This window comes from Sesamum indicum, linkage group LG12, assembly GCF_026168435.1.
Source record: "Sesamum indicum cultivar Baizhima isolate 11 linkage group LG12, ASM2616843v1, whole genome shotgun sequence".
Lineage (NCBI taxonomy): Eukaryota > Viridiplantae > Streptophyta > Magnoliopsida > Lamiales > Pedaliaceae > Sesamum > Sesamum indicum.
Window position 1 is genome coordinate 15026487 of NC_142668.1, and position 18454 is coordinate 15044940.

At 37.1% G+C, this 18454-nt stretch overlaps 4 protein-coding genes and 1 non-coding gene across 10 annotated transcripts; 4 read left to right on the forward strand and 1 right to left on the reverse strand.

Moving 5' to 3' along the window:
• Positions 1-434: 434 nt before the first annotated feature.
• Positions 435-3939, forward strand: LOC105175254 (scarecrow-like protein 13). The gene is made up of 2 exons (XM_011097639.3): positions 435-592; positions 1780-3939. The coding sequence occupies exon 2, from the start codon at positions 2045-2047 to the stop codon at positions 3701-3703; it is 1659 nt and encodes a 552-aa protein (XP_011095941.2). The 5' UTR covers positions 435-592; positions 1780-2044; the 3' UTR covers positions 3704-3939.
• Positions 3940-6392: 2453 nt separating this feature from the next.
• LOC105175406 (pumilio homolog 18) lies at positions 6393-8272 on the forward strand. Its single transcript, XM_011097842.3, has 5 exons — positions 6393-6964; positions 7064-7226; positions 7319-7482; positions 7568-7826; positions 7938-8272. Exons 1-5 carry the CDS (start codon positions 6435-6437, stop codon positions 8058-8060), a joined length of 1239 nt encoding a protein of 412 aa, XP_011096144.2. The 5' UTR covers positions 6393-6434; the 3' UTR covers positions 8061-8272.
• Positions 8273-8462: 190 nt separating this feature from the next.
• TRNAT-AGU (transfer RNA threonine (anticodon AGU)) lies at positions 8463-8536 on the forward strand. Its single transcript has one exon. It is a non-coding gene; the product is annotated as a tRNA-Thr (tRNA).
• A 538-nt stretch (positions 8537-9074) lies between these two features.
• LOC105175255 (thymidine kinase) lies at positions 9075-10533 on the reverse strand. Of its 6 annotated transcripts, XR_016063005.1 has the most exons (4): positions 9932-10533; positions 9655-9777; positions 9403-9475; positions 9075-9326 (listed from the first exon to the last, which is right to left on the reverse strand). XR_016063005.1 is itself a non-coding variant. In XM_020698272.2 (3 exons), exons 1-3 carry the CDS (start codon positions 10360-10362, stop codon positions 9223-9225), a joined length of 372 nt encoding a protein of 123 aa, XP_020553931.2. In that variant the 5' UTR covers positions 10363-10533; the 3' UTR covers positions 9075-9222. The 6 variants fall into 6 exon arrangements, 2 of the variants coding, with proteins under 2 accessions (XP_020553931.2, XP_020553930.2); XR_016063004.1 differs by having other exon boundaries at positions 9075-9475; positions 10301-10533; XR_016063006.1 differs by having other exon boundaries at positions 9075-9475; positions 9655-9717.
• A 3551-nt stretch (positions 10534-14084) lies between these two features.
• Positions 14085-17933, forward strand: LOC105175256 (heterogeneous nuclear ribonucleoprotein 1). The gene is made up of 5 exons (XM_011097641.3): positions 14085-14483; positions 14576-14712; positions 15040-15272; positions 16186-17368; positions 17477-17933. The coding sequence occupies exons 3-5, from the start codon at positions 15051-15053 to the stop codon at positions 17488-17490; spliced, it is 1419 nt and encodes a 472-aa protein (XP_011095943.2). The 5' UTR covers positions 14085-14483; positions 14576-14712; positions 15040-15050; the 3' UTR covers positions 17491-17933.
• Positions 17934-18454: the final 521 nt, after the last annotated feature.

Below are 18454 nucleotides of genomic sequence, written 5' to 3' on the forward strand. Positions count from 1 at the left end.
ACAGTAATAAGGGATAATTTCATCACCAATTATACTACAAATGTATTTTATTTATTATATTATTGATTAAAATTCAATAAAAATAGGTTGATATTAGAATTTTCTTTGATACACCATATATGATCAATTGTACAACCATTACATGAAGGAATGAAAAGAATTATGGGGAAGTTAGTGAGCTTTTATTGTGTCTAATTGTGTTGTTTGGAGCAATAATGGAGAAAATAAAAAAAGAGGGAGATGGGATGGTTGTTTTGGTACGAAAATGGTCTCTCAATTTGTAGTAAGACAGAAATGAAAAGTCTTAAAAGTTTGGAGCATTAAATGATGTCAGTGATTACAATGTGTGTGTGTGTGTGTGAGAGAGAGAGAGAGAAGGGTCTACACGGTTCCAAGGGCATTTATGTAGTAAACCTGGTACGCCATGCCCATTTATTGTTCCTCCACCCCGCTACCCCCTACTTTATAACAAATATATATCATTACTCTAATAATGCACTCCCATCTTCTTCATTTTTTCACTACAAACACCCAAACAATTCTCTCTTCCTCTCACATCACCCACACCAACTCAAGCTCAACTCTTCCACAGGTGTGTTATTCTGCACTCTATTTCTTGAGGAACATGATCTCTGTTCTCTGTTTTGTCTAATTTAATTATCTGGGTTTAAGGAGGAAAGTTTTGATTTGTTGAATTTTTGTTTGGGTTTTGGGTATTTCTATACACACAAGAATCTATTAATTTCTTTGTTTCTGTTTTGTGTTCTTCTAACCCTCGGCCTGATATAAGAAATAAAAAAAATAAAACGGAAATCCTCGGATTGCTGCTCAGCTGTTTCCGTTTTTGTTTTCAGATATTGTCTTTTATTCGAGTGTGCAACTAAAAGCCTCATCTAACCTATACCACCTGTTGTGGATCTTATTCTTGTTCTTGAAAGATTTTAGCTGCGAGATTAAAACGAGATTTGTATTTGATGCGGAATTTATTCTGTTTTTTCTATTAAATTACGTTATTCGTTCTGAGGTGCGGCCGAGATCTTGTTTTGACTTTTTGTGTCAGTTATTGGTACAAACTTCTGTTGAAGATTCATTCTCTTAATTTTCGTTGCTAATTGAAAATTTTGAAAAAGAAGAAATGTCTTTTTAATTCACCTTCCCTGATTGGATTATGACTGAAATTGAAGGTTAAGTTGGGTTCATCTGCAGGGACTTCAAATGTGTTCATTTATTATTAATTGATGGTTTTCCTCTTCTGCGGTCTCTTTTTATTGACATTCATAACATCCTTATCCTTTGTAAAATTGATGTGCTAGTAAACTTGTACGGCACTCTGTGGACTCTTCATATGACAGCTAATACAACCTAAAGAATTTCGTAAGGCAATTCTCCTTGTCTGGCGGTGATGTCTTTTCACCTGGCAAAGGAGAAAGTAATTATTATTGGACTCCAAGTTAGCGTTATTTGCTTTTTTCTTATTTAGATCTTACTATGTTTATGCATTGCAATACCCCATTTATGTCGTTTTGAGAGGTTGCATGATCTTGTTTGTGCTGTTTCACCATTGACCTGAATTGTATAGAAACCTTTTGAGGCTACTGCTGTAATAACTGTTCTTTTTCCTTTTAAATGATCCCTACCGGAGATGTAAAGTTTTACTTCAACTTCCGTGTTACAGCCATCCATGGAGGATATGCGAGTCTTGAAAAATGTGTTCTTTGATGTCATACGAAGACTTATAATTGTGAAATGCATTAACCCATTTGTTCTTTCTATGGGCAGATTTTGTTGGTTCTCATACTCTCCTGCAAAAGGCTGCAAGATTCCAAGTGGGGATACAGCTAATATAGCTACGCTGTGTCTTTTTGTTGTGAAAAAGAGTTCTTGATGTCAATTGAGATGCTGCAGCCCTTTGTACGTGAATGACATAAGCTTCTTGTCGTACCATTGTTCCCTTAGCCGAAGTCCCAGCAGAAAAAATCAACTTTTCCGAGAAGTTTCCTGCATCAGTCCTCCATTGTCCAAGCTTTTTGCAGCTTTTGTTGAGATGCAAGCATCCCAAGAATCCGAAACATCTTCCGGTTTCCACAGTTTCTACAATCGGCCTGTGCAGCAGGTTGAACCATATGGCATTTCGACTTTCCAAGTCCTGAACAATAATTCAACTAGTAGCAAAAGCCAGGGGTCTGGATTTTCTTTTCAAACTTACACTGAACAATTCTTCACTCTGGAATCTACACCAGCAACTGATTTTGCTGCCTACAATTCACCCTCAGCTGTAAGTGTCTCTTCCAGTCGGAGTCCCTTTTCCCCCCAGGGTTCGCGTTCATATGGGTCTGATCTACATCACTCATCTGATAATACCTATGGTTCACCTTTGAGTGGGTCTTCTGGGGTCGAAGATGAGAACAAGTTGATGCATGCACTGTGGGTACTGAGGAACGAACTGCTGGGGCCTGAATCGGATACCGATGATAGTGGATCCTTTAACGGTATAGTCACACAGCCCTCGCCATTCACAAGGTACAACAGAATCCTTGAAATGGCCCCTCACATGGACCTGAAACAATTGCTTGTTGCCTGTGCTGAAATAGTATCAGAAGCTGATACTATCTCGTTCTCAGACAGGCAGGTCGCAGTATCAGCTGCAGAAGCTTTGATGGAGATATTAGAAAAGCAGGTCTCAGTGTCTGGTGAGCCTTTACAAAGATTAGGAGCATACATGTTGGAAGGACTCAGGGCGAGGTTGTTATCCTCAGGCAGCATAATTTACAAAAAGTTGAAGTGTAAAGAACCAACAAGTTCTGAATTGATGTCTTACATGCATGTGCTTTACCAAATCTGCCCATACTACAAGTTTGCTTATATGTCTGCTAATGTTGTCATTGGGGAAGCCATGGAAAACGAGAACAGGATCCATGTTATCGATTTCCAGATTGCGCAAGGTAGTCAGTGGGTTTCCTTTATTCAGGCTCTTTCACGCCGGGCTGGTGGGCCCCCATATATTCGCATTACTGGTATCGATGATGCCCAATCAGCTCATGCCCGGGGCGGAGGATTGGACTTAGTTGGGCAGAGGTTAGCACAAGTAGCTAAATCATGTGGAGTACCGTTTGAATTTCATGGTGCGGCTATGTCCGGGTGCGACGTCCAACTGGAGAATCTTCAGGTTAGACACGGAGAGGCATTGGCTGTGAATTTTCCCTATATTCTGCACCACATGCCAGATGAGAGTGTAAACACCATGAATCATCGGGACCGCCTCCTTAGACTAGTTAAGAGCTTGTCGCCCAAGGTTGTGACCCTTGTTGAACAAGAATCCAACACCAACACTTCTACTTTCTTCCAACGATTTTGTGAAACCCTCGACTATTATACAGCAATGTTCGAGTCCATTGATGCAGCACGTGCAAGAGAGGATAGACAGAGGATTAGTGCAGAGGAACACTGTGTGGCGAGGGATGTCGTCAACATAATCGCTTGTGAGGGGACTGAGCGGGTGGAAAGGCATGAGCTTTTTGGTAAGTGGAGACTGAGACTTATGATGGCTGGATTCTCTCCAGTCCAATTGAGTCCATCAGTCGGCATTGCTATCAGGGATATGCTGAAAGAATATAGCTCGAATTATAGATTGGCGGAGGGCCATGGTGCACTGTATCTTGGATGGAAGAACAGAGCTCTAGCAACATCTTCGGCATGGAGATAACAATCAAAAGCTGGAAATGATACGATAATAGGGATATCATCATAAATATGTAGATTTACAAGATAGGGTGCGTTTTACTTGTAAAGTAAACTGATACTGTTTTTTGTGCTTTTCTTTCCTAGTTGATGAAAGCTCCGCTGCTAGAATCTTGATTCTGACTTGTAGACATCTTGTAAATCCCATCATTGAATGGTACTAGAAAGATCTTAATGGGACAGGACCTACATTATTCTGAATGCCGCCTTATGTTGGTACATTTGAGGTGCTTGTTTGAGGGACCATGTTTTGATATACATTGTTCAATGTGTGTATTCATATTTGACACTTTAGTTCAGGCATGTGGTGAGTAGACTGAGCTAATCCACCAGTCATCACCTGCTTTAGTTGTGTGTTGACAACTGACTGGCAGGGAGCCTCAAATCTTTATTACATGGCTACATTGAAAAGCACCTGTTGACTTCCGGAACGAGCCTGAAACCAGAATGGCAATACCGCACTCTGATGCGCTATGCATTTAGATGTAGAAGATGTTGCAGATATATGAACATGACAGTTTCCTAAATGTAAGCTCCTTTGGCCATCAAGCGAAAGGGAAGGGGAAATACTCAAAGTGAATCAAATCGCATAAGCATCAGTTTGAACACATTGAGAACATAAGAGCTATTGTATCAGACAGGCTGATACTCCTTAAAAGCTAAGACAAACAAAGAGTCTTCCAGCCATAAATTGGCATCGAAGGAAACAGAGAGCTATCTCTAATAGTCACCATCCAAACCAGCAACTATTACAGTCTTCACATCATGATCGACAGTTTTGCTGCAGAAATTGTATAAGCTCTTCAAAAAACTATGCTTCATCAATACCAATCACCTCTAGCTGTTATGACTTCAACAAGAAAATATTAGCACATATACTATATCATAGAAGAGCTCCGCAGGCCAATAGTGCTCAAATTAACTGCTTTAGTCATATGTAGATACCGCAATGTATTTCCAAGTTAAAAGAGATAGCAGCGGACATCCACATGAAGGTATTCAGCAATGCCTTATCATACACTTCAGCATACAACATTTCTCAGAATGATGAGAGTACTGATAATGGCTGACACCGCAACATTCCTTTCCAAAGAGTTACCAAATACTTGAAACCCATCATCGGGGTCACTGTACTTGAGATACACATCCACAAGTGCACTACTAATTGCAACATTTCCACTAATTTGACTCTACATCAATATGTCCTGAGCTTGTTTCTCCTGCTCTAGAATGGCTAGGGAGGGACAAGTCCTAAAGACAGAGGCAAACATGTACTGGTCGGGCAGCGAATCATATCGTCTCACTCAGAGATAAAGACTCAATCCCACCTCCTCCAGCTACTTTTGCACGTATCCTGCGTTCGTTGCATTCCACGAAACTACATCTTTCATACCAAAATGAAATATGGGCAGCATCCAGATCTCCAGCTTCGCATACAAAACTAAAAGCTTGATCTTCAGATATTCATTTAGGTATAAATCCAAGAAGCACCATTTGCCAATGAATTCTTATAGTCCTTTCTGTATTCTTTCCTGAAAACGCATTCTTGCAATAGAAGTGAATAGGTTTCAGGACGGACTTGTACCCTACCTTCGGTGCATAAGCCTCGACTTTGACCAGAACGAGAAGGTTTTGAATAATTAGCAAGAGAATTAATTATAGACAGCGTTGTTAGATAATTAGAGTGCTCGACGGATTTAATCTTGGTGGTTGCACAAGAGGGCTGGCAGTGGAAGAATAATATCCAAATTGAACTAGGATTCACCTTATCTGACTAGGTGGTTGCACAATCAAAGAACGGAGAGTGCTGGCAGTGGAAGAATAGGATCCGAATTGGACTAGGATTCAGCTTAGTAAATTGTATATAAGGAACACCAAGTAACCACGAATTAATCCCCACTACTGTTCAGATCCTTTTTTCCTCTACATATGATTCTTTGATCATCCTTCTTTCTTGATTCACGCATGCATGGCTCCTTCAACTTCTCAAACCGCCGGACGCTGCCTAAATCTTAGTAGGCATGCTGATCATGATGAAGAAGTGATTCTTCATATTGGAAGCATGGAACTGAAAAAAGATGGCACTTTCGGTCTGCCAGCCGCCGCTTCTCAGATCAACGTTGACGCCTCACCATCAAATTCCGACTCTTTCAGCGTCTTCTCGTTTAATACTCAGGAAGAAAGTGCCCCAATACCTACAACCTTCAATAATATTAAAGTCCGATGTGTTTTGGCTCAAGACTACTCTCCTACTCATGACGGTATTTGGGGGGCACGCTTCTTTACGACTGGAGGTAATCTTTTCCTATGAATTTTCGTTAGCCATAACAGATGATATTATTAACGATAAAAAAAATTATCAAGTGTAGTTTTAAAATTGTCTTAAAAAATCTGTACTATATATTAAATGAAAATATCCTTTTTTGTGTCTCACTCTTTGTTTAAATATTTAATTTAATTTTTTTTATTTATTTATCTAAATTTTCACTCCCCCACTATTTTTTTCCTCTTAAGTGTTTTGACCCTTCTTTTTCAACTCGTATCAATGCCTATTTCCATGTGTCTGTGTTGTGTTCAATTGTGCTGATTGAAAATAATGATTATAAGAAGTTTGAATATTAATTAACTCTGTGAATTGTTTCCTTAAAGGAGATGAGTACACGTCCCAAGCCCATAATCCTGGGCATGAGGATCTCATGGGTTCTACGGGTCATCAACATTGGTCTTTGGGTCCACATGCACCAGAAACTTTGGCTGCTACAACTTCAATCGGACAACCAACAGTAAATTCTTTTTACGATCGTCCATCAACAACATCTAACTTCGTCCACCAGTTCAGCAGCACACCACTTTTGTATGGTGATCCAAGGATTAGGCCTATGATGCCATACAATCAGTTTGGGGGACTACATCCTAGTAACATGTGCTCTCCGAGGATTCCTAGTAGCCTGCCGAATGATCAAGGCGTGAGCCAGCCCTTCCCACAGGCCGGACCTCTTGATGCAAGCCATTTGGAACAAATTTTAAAAGGGGGTGCTCATGAGCAGAAGGAAAGTTTAGTTTCTATACTTGAGCACTCGATTTTTATGTTGATGTTGGATAGACGGCTGCATTTTGTCTACAAAATGCTCATCGATGCATGCGAAGGCCAGCAGTTGGATTCGCTCGTCAGGAGGGTGTTGTCGCAAGGGGAATACTTTGTCAGTTCAGCATTTTGCAAACAAGGGTAATGATCCTAAGATTCCAAGACTTTTAATTATTTCTTGTAGCTATGTTGTGCTAATTAGTTACTGTGAAGTGAACTAATGACTTAATATTTGGACAGAGCTAGTTCAATCATCAAACTCATCAGAAAAGTGAAGAGGACACCTCATGCCTTCGCCATAGCAAGACTTCTATCGACTAGATTCATGGATATAATGACTCATCCTACGGCCAGGAATGTGATTGTACAGTGCCTAGTCCTCTTTCGAAGTCAGCCTAATGAGGTATGAATAATTCCATCTTCTGCAGTAGTTTCAATTCCTAGTTGTGCAATTCAAACGGTTTTAGTAATACTTTTCGTCTTTTGAAATCTCAGATACTCTACGAGAACGCAATATATCATTTCAGAGACTTGGCCATACACGATGTGGGATGTCGATCACTGAATGACTGCATCAATTTGATCGGGGGAGAACAAAGAATTACGCTACTCAATCATATTGCAGACGTCTCAGATTATCTATCATATGATCCATACGGGTACTAATTATTACACCAACTCCAGTACTTCCATTTTATCTCGGATTCATATCTAGCTACATTTGATCATGGCCTTTGTTTCCAGGAACTATGTTGTCCAGAATTTACTCAGCATCAGAAACATGGACATTAGTAATAGAATAACAGGTCGCCTCCAAAACCAGTTTATACGATTGTCAGTGATAAAAGGAGGCAGCCATGTTGTGGAGAAATGCATGGAAGCTTCCGACAGCGGGATTATTGCTGTCGTAGAAGAAATATTAGATTGTCCTAAAGCACCCCTTCAACTTGCACGAGACCAATTTGGAAACTATATCATTCAAGCAGCCTTAAAGAAGACTAAGGTCATTCTTGTTTACTTAATTATACTACAATTTAAGTTTCTACCACCTTTAAAGCTAGCTCTTTTATCTTGCATGATTATCAAGGACTTATGTTATCTTTTCTGGTAATAGGAGCATGGTCTTAACAGCTTTTACAATGCTCTCGTGCGACGTCTTGAGCCTCACCGCAGAGCAATTTGCCGAACCGCAGGTGGAAAGAATGTATTGAGTATTCTGGAAGCAAATGAAGATTAACTCGATCGAGATGCAATGGAAGTGATGGCTGTGGTTGTCAAGGGAAGTATGATTGATGTACAGATGAAACTGCTGTTCCTTTTGGAGGAATAATGAGAGCTTATGTACTGCTCTAGTGTAGCATCAGTAAAGCTGATGATTCTGTTCCTTCTTTTTCTTTTTTTCCTGTTTCTGATGACTATGGATTCGTGAATGGAACAACTTTTCTTTTGTTTTGGCTGTTAATAAAAGTTTTTGTGAATGTGCCCCTCAAGAGAAAAAATATAAAAATAAAAATTAAAAAATGCAGGAGGCACACATGGATAGTTTATTTTAGTAATCTCAACTTTTCTCTCACCAACTGTTTCTTTATTTTATTCCTGAAAAAAATCTGGTTAAATTCCTGTTTCCTGTAGGACGACAGCTTTCATAGCTCAGTTGGTTAGAGCACCCGTTTAGTAAGCGGGAGGTCTTGAGTTCGACTCTCAATGAAAGCAGCAATACATTTTGCCCTACTTCCTTATTGGTTTTCAGGTTAGAGCGTACACAATTTTTGTGGTAGGGATAGGAGGGGATATAACGAGATTTTCCAGATCACTTTCACGTGACACGTGACAATTATTATTACCAAATATTAAGATTATACTATTTTTTTTTTCTCTTTTAACTATTGTTAGTGATTTTTAATCTACATAGTTGACAGATGATAAAACATATTGATTATTAGTTAATGATACGTCAAAGGCTGAAATGTGACGCTTTCCGCTATACCTGGAAGACTCAGTTTTAATATGGCTCACTGGGCCTCCTAAACTTTTATAACAGCAGCGCCACAATTTGAAACACATACATATCATAGTTTCACCTTTTGGATAATAGTGTAAGCTCCCTACGGAGCTAGTATCAGATCTCATTCGAACAATTCATTGAAAGAATTTTCAGTACAATTTTGTTGTGACACGAAGATGAAGAGAACAAAAACTTGGAGCGAAGCAAATTGAAACACAACACCATAGGTGAATGAATTTTCAAATAGATGCCTGGATTTGATAGGATTTTATTACAAGTAAAATACCAGTAAATTTGATACAGAAGCAACCCAGCTTCAATCGCAAACTTTATACACGCAGATTTCTTCGAAAATGTAAGAAGGCAGAATCCTCCATAATTTCGCAGGCAATGCCTATGAACCCGTACGAATCTGCCTGTTCTGAGACTCGAGAACAGCTATTGTAGCCTCTTTAACTTGTCCACTTACATAGTGCTGGCGGCACACAGGCATATATACTTCAACCCCAGTAATGAGTTCCATTTTAGTCTCATCTGTCTTCCTCAAAGTAAAGAAAGCGCATTTACCACATACCTCAAATCCAGAAGTTAATTTTGTAATAGAATCAGCAATGGAGATTATATCAAGTACTGAACCAAAGCTGCTTCTGCCAACAAACCAAAGAAACGAGCAAAAAATTCTCAGTGAATCAAACCGCAGTAAGCATCAGCTTGAAAACATAGAGACAGACAGATATTTTATCAAATAGGCTGATACCAAAGAAGGCCTAAAACAAAGAAAGAGTCTTCCAGCCTTCAATTGGCATCTAAGAAAACAGAGAGCTACCTCAAATAGTCACCATCCAAACCAGCAGCTATTACAGTCTTCCCATCATGATCAGCAGCTTTGCTGCAGAAATCAATGTAGGTCTTTGAAAAACTGAGCTTCATCAATACCAATTACCTCTAGCTGTTATTAGGTCAACGAGAAAATATTAACCCACATACCATCATAGGAAAGCTCTGGAAAATTTTCAGTAATGCTGCAAACTATATGCTTCGGTTCACATGTAGATATGGAAACATAGATCCAAGTAAACTATACGTATTACAGTTCGCAATACCTTATTATACACTTCAGCACCCAGCTTTTCTCCTAATGATGAGAGATCTGCTTATGGGAGGCACGGCAACTTTTGTCCATCATTTGTCACAATATAGTCTAATCCATACCAAGAATCTTTGTCTGATTTTTATTATTGCCACACTTGTGCAAAATCATAAACCAAAACAAGAATTGATATTACAGCAATGCAAGCAAGGAATAGATCATAGCTTCACACTTGTATAGACGAATGAACAGTTAAAAGATGTTATGCAAGTATGCAATGAATGGAGAGCAGCCACATTAATTTATAGCACTTCATCAAAGACAATGCATTAACTAACCCAAACCAGCTAACAGGAAACTAGAAATAATATATGTATGCAACCTGCCATTACTGCTCTGGGACTTCATTTCCTTAAGAAGGGTGGTTGTTTTTCCGGCGAACATGGGTCCCACAACGACGTGAATGTCGACTCACCTCGGTGCATAAGCTTCGACATTTACCGGAATTAGCTAGAGAATTAAATACAGACAGCGTGGGAAGAAAATTAGGGTTCTCGAAGGGTTTCATCTTGGTGGTTGCGCAATGAAGAGTGGAGGGCTGGCAGTGGAAGTAGAGGGAAAGAGGAGCTGCAGCGGTGGGATTGGAGAGAGCTGAGCTGATAGTGAGATGTGATTTCATTCCGAATAGTTTTAACATGTATGAGTAATGTGCGAGTATTTTGATGTCGATTTTTCCCAGAGGACAGTGAATTTACAGCAAATCACGATAGGAGTACATGTGGAAATGTGCCGATTGGGAGATAATTGCGTGGGAAGTGAAGGTGGAAGGGTTCTGAGTTGTTGAGAATGGCAGCCAAGTTTAGGGCTCAGGGGTTTTGGGTTGGAAATGGAGGGAACGCCCGGAGCAGGAGCTGAGGAAGCAAGAACCACCGTATTCAAACTCAAACCGCCCCTTTTTCAAATATCGAAATTAAATCCCCTGCATCTCATTTTATAGAGTTTATATGCAAAATTATTTAAATATTTGAAAAATAATATATATACTCACAAACAACGTCAATATTATTTACACAAATCATCTATATTTTCTAAAAATTACACAAACACCCTGTAAACTTTCATCATTACACAAATTATTCCTATTTTTTAACAATTAGGAGTGATTTATATGATTATCCAAAAAATAGCAGTGACTTGTGTAAATAGATTATAAATTAAGGGTGTGAAAAATATAATCATTCCTAATTTATAAAATAAGAAATGAATTTTTATAGTATAATATCAAAATATAAATTGACAAATTGATTCTTGAAAAATTAAACATCTAACGAGTTAAACTAAGTAAACCGTAGTATGTTAGCATCTCGCATTTTCTTTAAAAAGTATTTTACCAAAAACTTGGAGTAATTTTATTATAGACCTTCTTTCTGGTGGAGGAAAATAATTTATTAGAATTCCGAAAACGACGTTATTACATGTTAGATGTGACATTAATACGCACGTCCACCAATTGTATTATTGTTGGGATGGAGCAGTGAAACTGGTTTTTGTTGTTCCAATTTCCATTGCTTGTTTGGTTCTGAGAAAAAAGAGCGCCTCCAAACTGCAAAAGAATAACCCATTCACTATTTTTTTTATAAAAAATAATAATTATATATATATATATATATATAAAAAAAAAAAAAGAAGAATAAACGAATTTCGTGTTTGGATGTGGGGGGATAAAAAGTGGGCAGGACCATCTCATGATTCTGTTCCTTCCTTCTTTCTTTCTTTCTTTTTTTCACTTTTTTGCCTTTTTTTTTTTCCCAATATAAATAATAAATAATATGTATATGTATATGAACATCACTCATATTTTCATCACCCGGGAAAGGAAAAAAGGATTCATACCGCATACATGACAGCAGAAATGGTTCCACTCTCACATACTTGCATCATTTGTTATAGGTTAAATTACAATGACTTGTACCGAAATTTGGTATAATTATAAACACGTTCTCGTTGTTTGAAAAATTATAAATACTTCTCTAATTTTAACGGTCGTCTAACAATTAGCCCAATCCGTTATGTTTGAATCTATTTTTTTATGGAGAATTGGCTAAAATGCTCATGTGTAGAGGTTATAGTGATTATATCAAAACCTCATTGTTATATGCTTATTAGTTGACTTCTTGTCCCCTTCATATGCCTGCAAATTAATTCAATTTCGAAAGTAATGTTTGGATGGATCAATTTGAACTTATAAAAAGAAAATAAGTAGAGCATTATATAAATCATCACATCTCACAATAATTATATATATATATATGGTGAGAATTTAGCTAAAAAATATGTAAATTATTTTATTAATTTTTGCTATGTTAATGTATAAATTGATAAGATGTATTACTCTGTTTATTAAAATATTAAAGTAATGATTGATTAAAAGATTTGATTTTTTTTTTTTTTGGGATAAAGAAAAAGGAAGTAATATGGAATGTTGAAGAGGTAATGAAGTAGAGATTTGTAAAATGAAAAAGCATAAAATTAGAGCATTAAAAAGAAAATGGTGTTAGTTGTGATGAGGTAATACATGTGCACTCACCATTATGCAATTAGCGGTTTTATGATTTAATTTAGAATGAATGGGAAGATGATGATGATGATGAGGATGAGTGGGCAAACATGCGATTCGCTCTGGCTTTGTCCTCCACACACACACTCACTCACCTTCCTCCCACTTTTTTTTTTTTCCTAAAAATATAAAGAAAATAATAATTTTACATATCAACCGAAAGTTTAGTGGGCACCCAAACTCAATTCTCAGACCCAAACTAAACTTTCCACACATGTTTATATTTTTTTCACTCTAATTTTATTTACTTTTTTTTTCCTTTAATTTTAGGGAAATTTTAAATTTAGAATTATTTAAAAAATGTAACAACTAAGAAATATTAATTACAATTATGTAATTTAAAAAAATGAAGAGAAGTGTAGTAATAATATTTGTGATAGGGGGGAGGGGGGTGGGAGGGCAGCATGTGAGTACAGAGTGCCACCGTCCATTTCATTTTAGGGTTGGTGCCACTGCCGCCACATGAACCAACCATCTCATCTCCATATTTGTTTTCCTAATTATATTATATTTTAAGTAATATAACCATATATTCTTTATTTAAAAAAAAAATAAAGTAAAAATACAGAAAGTTGGTTCGAGATAGCTGGCTAGCATGTACCAACAGATGGTTTCTCTCATTTTCTTTTAATATTTATTTAATAATTAATTATATTGATGTTTTAATATTCTTCTCTTCTTTCTTCATCCATCTATAATCTATTTTTTTCTTAAAAAAATAGATTTTTTCTTAAAAAAATAGATTTTTTCTTTCTAGAAATTCTAATTACCTAATACATACACTAAAATTTAATATTAATTTTTGAAGAAAATAATTCTGAAACCCATCATTACGAATATATAAATGCGTTAAAACTACAGTGTTTAGCTCAAAATTATGAAATTGAGATGTGTGATCAAGATATAATTAAATCGCATGAAAAGGGTAAAATTCAGTAGCCTCAACGCATACGAAAAGCATAACCATACATTTTCCTTTGAAAATTGATAATGATACAATGGTGGAATAGACTTAAAAGCTGTTTCGTTCAATTTATTTAAAATATTTTAATTCTCGTTTTGTTCTCTCTTTGCATTTTGAATACATTTTACTCTTAAAAATTCGTTTAATCGTATTTTGATTCTTAATTACGATTTACTTTTTTATGCCCATTATTTCTTAAATCTAATATTAATTTGAGCATTGAAGTGCTAATGTTTTTATGAATAATTATAACGAATTTAATTAAAAAAAAAAAGATGAATATAGTTATATAGGTGGATATAATTAAGGAAGCAGGAGAGGTAGATGAAGAAAGTGTTTGGATGGGGAGAAATCAGACACGAGTAATACAATAAATTCAGAAATTTATCTGTAATGAGTGTAAAGGCGCATTGTCCGTTAGATTTGGCATCAAGAGGAGCTTGATGATGATGTACTGTAGTTGCGGGGGCAGAAAAGGAAAATAATTCTTTTCTTTTTAATTATTGAAAAAGAAAATGAGAAAATAGTGTAGACACCGGTCACCAGGTTCATCCTTCGTCTCCTCTCCTACATTTCTTATTTCTTACACGAGAGGAGAGGATAGCCAAAGCTCTCTGTCTCTCTCTCTCTCTCTCTCACACACACACACATAATATAAACTATATACATCACACACACACACACACACAAAGAATACATATATATACATATATACCCATTTTTGGATGTGAAAATCGATCTCCACGGGCCACGCTATCTTTAGTTTTCTCTCTCTTTCACATAACATATACTAATAAAATTTATTTATTTATATATATATAAATAATAATCTATGGCAATTCATTTCTAACAAAGACTGAGTTTTGGTAAACAAGAAAAAGAAAAGAGAAGAAAAGAAGAGGGCTTCAGCCCTCTGCTTCCCTATCTATGCCTCCTCTCAGATCTTGAATTTAATCCATTTTTCTTCTGGACCTTGATTCTTTGGTAACACACAACCACCTATCTTCCCATGTATTGTTCATCTTTTCTTGCTTCTTTCAACTCAAAGTTTTAATCTTTATTACAATTTTCTTCAGGGGTTTCTGATTGTGGGGGGCTGTTGATTTTCGATCTGTTAAAGATCAGATTGTCTCCTGTTGAACAAGAAAATTTGCCCATTTCTCGTTTAAGCAGGAGAATTTCCAGGTTTCTGTTGTGTATTATTTTCTTCAAGGTATGCCTTTTCCTTTTTGTTTCTCTTTACTCATCTGCATTACCATGTCTCGTTACGATTGGATGTTATCGTTTCCAGGACAGATTCTATACTGAGTAAGCTGTATAATATATGGAAATTGAATTCTCATATGAAGTAATTTATGATCTAACTTCACTTCCTACTGGATCCCTCCTTTGCTCCAAACATTTACTAAGTTGCGTGATTTCTTGAATTGGCGATTGCCAAAATATGGTGTACGTGGCAATAGATATAACATAAAAGTTTTGGTATTGGTTGGAGGTGGATTCCATTAACTGCAAATTTTGATTGTTTGATTGGAATCAGGTGTACAAAGAATGGAAATGGAACCTGGGAAGTTGTTCATTGGTGGGATTTCTTGGGACACCAGTGAAGAGCGTCTAAGGGAGTATTTCCAAACTTTTGGTGAGGTGGTGGAAGCTGTGATAATGAAAGATCGCGCTACTGGCCGTGCCCGTGGTTTTGGTTTTGTTGTTTTTGCCAATGCTTCCATTGCTGAGAAAGTTGTCAGGGAAAAGCACACCATAGATGGCAGAACTGTAAGTCATGCATCCTCATCTGGACGAGCATTCTTCATTCTTTTGCAAAATAAACAATGTCATTACACTATGTGCAACATGTCTCTGAAGTTTATTAAAGGTCAAAATTTTAAAAAATGTTGATTTGTAGAAACTGTGGGTATACTTGCACGACGGTGTCTCAATTGTTTATGCACCCGCATACACACAGAGAGGAGAATATTATGATTTTGTTTCTATTTGTTTGGTGTGTATGACCCATTTTGGTAAATACTTGCATGATGGTATTTCAAATTGTTTCATGCACTCTCATATATATATATATATATATATATAAAGCAGATTACAACTCTGTATCTATTTGTGGTTTATATGACCTTCTATTGAAAACAGTTCTGAGAGCATTATGTGATGTCTGATTTTAGTGTCATTGCTTCTTCTTAGATAAGATGGAACATTCTCAAGAACAAATGACATCCTGCTATCATGTTCTTCCACATGTTTACTTTGGAGTTTCTGGTAACACAGAAGAATGAAGCACTTAGGAAACGAGTATGCTCAGTTGTTGCAATTGTTTTCATCATTCTATCTTTAGTCCACTTGGTTCTTTCTCATATGCCGAACAATTTGTCTTTTTCTTCTTGGGATCTTAGGCAATGGTTTATTAAAGCATGTTCTGCAGTTTCTCATGATTTGAGTATAGAAACCTATGTTAGTCGGGACTTGTTCAACAATGGCAAATTTATCACGTTTCACCTGTAACTATGAGCTTCTGTTTTGTTTCTACTCCAGCTTTTCATCTATGCCTGTGTAAAGGAATTTGATCTTATCTCTTATTTTGCCAGCCAAGTTAGAAATATAAGACTTTATTTTTCCATGTATTATGTAAAACCATGGGAGCGGGTAAGTTACTTTATTATCATCCATTCATCAGGTGGAGGCAAAAAAGGCCGTTCCTAGGGATGATCATCAAACCTTTAACAGAAACAATGGCAGCATCCAGGGGTCCCCTGGTCCTGCTCGTACAAAAAAGATTTTTGTAGGAGGGTTGGCATCCACCGTCACGGAAAGCGACTTCAAGCGGTACTTTGATCAATTTGGAACGATAACGGATGTGGTGGTGATGTATGACCACAATACGCAGAGGCCTAGAGGTTTTGGGTTTATCACTTATGATTCAGAGGAAGCAGTGGATAAAGTTTTGTTCAAGACCTTTCATGAACTTAACGGAAAAATGGTTGAGGTTAAACGGGCTGTTCCAAAAGAGTTATCTCCAGGGCCAACACGAAGCCAATCAGGTGCCTATAACTATGGCCTGAACAGGGTGAACAGTTTCCTTAATGCATATAGTCAAGGATATAATTCAGGTTCTCCTGGTGGCTATGGCATGAGAATGGACGGTCGATTTAGTCCAGTAACTGTGGGTCGAAGTGGATATCCTCCCTACAGCCCCTCTAATTGTAACATGGGACTGAATTTGGACACTGGGGTAAGTTTAAATTATGGGGCAAGTGGAGATTCTGGTTTGTGCTATGGACGTGGGATGAACTCTTACTACAGTGGAAATACAAATCGATATGGTAGTCCTGTGGGCTATGATATGGGTGTTTCTGGAAGCGGGCATTTGTTGAGTAACACAAATCGAAATTTGTGGAGCAATGGAAGTCTTAATTATGGTACAAACTCAGTTGGTTCAAATGCTTTTCCTGGCTCTGGAACTGGAAATGCTGGCTTGGTTGGTAATTTTGGAAATATAGGGGAAATTTGGGGTTCGTCTCCTGTTTCAGCCCAAGCTGGGGGAAACGGTTCATTAAGCAGTGGAAATATCGGGTATGGCAACGGAGAAAACAATTTTGGTGGCAGGACAGGTTATGGCAGAAACAATGGAGTCAGTGCTGGCCTATCATCATCATATTCCGTTCGTGATGGGGGTTTGGGAAACTTATATGCAAGTGAGTCCTTATACGGGGATCATGCTTGGCGTCCGTCGTCTCCTGAGCTGGAGGGCCCCACTTTTTTTGGTTATGGCCGTGGTGCAGCTGCAGCTGCAGATGTAACACCTAACAACTCTGTTGGTTACGTTGGGGGTTATACTGTCAATGCTAGGTCAAATAGAGGTACGAATTTTTAGATTTCATCTCGACTCAACAGATATATACACTTTCTTATATTTTCTGGTGCTTATCAATCTAGCTGCTGACTAATACACTATCTATCTGAAACAGGAATTGCAGCCTAGGGGCCATATTACTGTATGCAACACTCTATTAAGATTATAGTAGGCAATACATACAAGTGGAACCAAAACGGAGGAGCATGATTCACACATGTTCCTTGGTGGAGATAAACAGACTACACTGAATACCCGTTGTACACAACTCATTCCCATGACAAAGATTTTGTGTAAGAGTTCGAACTTGAGCTTTCCAATATAGGATTTGTTTCTTGTAATTTGTCGGAGACGTGCAGGAGGGTATACCCGGGGGAGATAAAAAAAAAAAAAAGTACATTATATCGTGCATCAAATTGTTGACATGAGAGGCCTCTATTCTTTTTGTGTAGACTTTGGTATTAATTTTTGTGCTGTAAGGTCACAAAATCCCCAGTTCTTGGCAGATGGAAGAGTACATTATTTTTTTCATGGTTTATCCCTATTCAGATGCATTTATACTCTTTTCTACTGATCCTTTTACATGCATTATTATCCCATTTCTGCCCTTATCACTGCTGAATCTGAATTTTTTAAGTATTTTGTGCATTACCACTACTTCCTCCATGAAACACGCACTCTTGTCGTCTAAATACAAATTGAGTCAAAATAAGAGCGTGTTTTTGGAAAAACAAAAAGTGTTTATGCTTACAAATCCCATACAAAATAATAAAGGGTTATATTTATCTTTTATTCATATAACTAGAAAAGTTACTAGACAGAATTACCTATACAGTTGAATAAGAAATACTAATACTTAAATCATAAACTAGAATTTATGATACTTTGGTCGTGTGATATGTTACCGTCAATGATTGTTGAGATTTCATAAATAAGTTATTGTTGTTGAGATCTCACAAACGAGTTTAGAATCAATTTAGAAGGAAAAAAAGTAAATGTTTGAACAATTGATTACTAGGTTTGACTTTATCAAGTACATACATTTATTTAACCATTTAAGATTACTGCAGCTGAGATGAATTCTCCATATTAG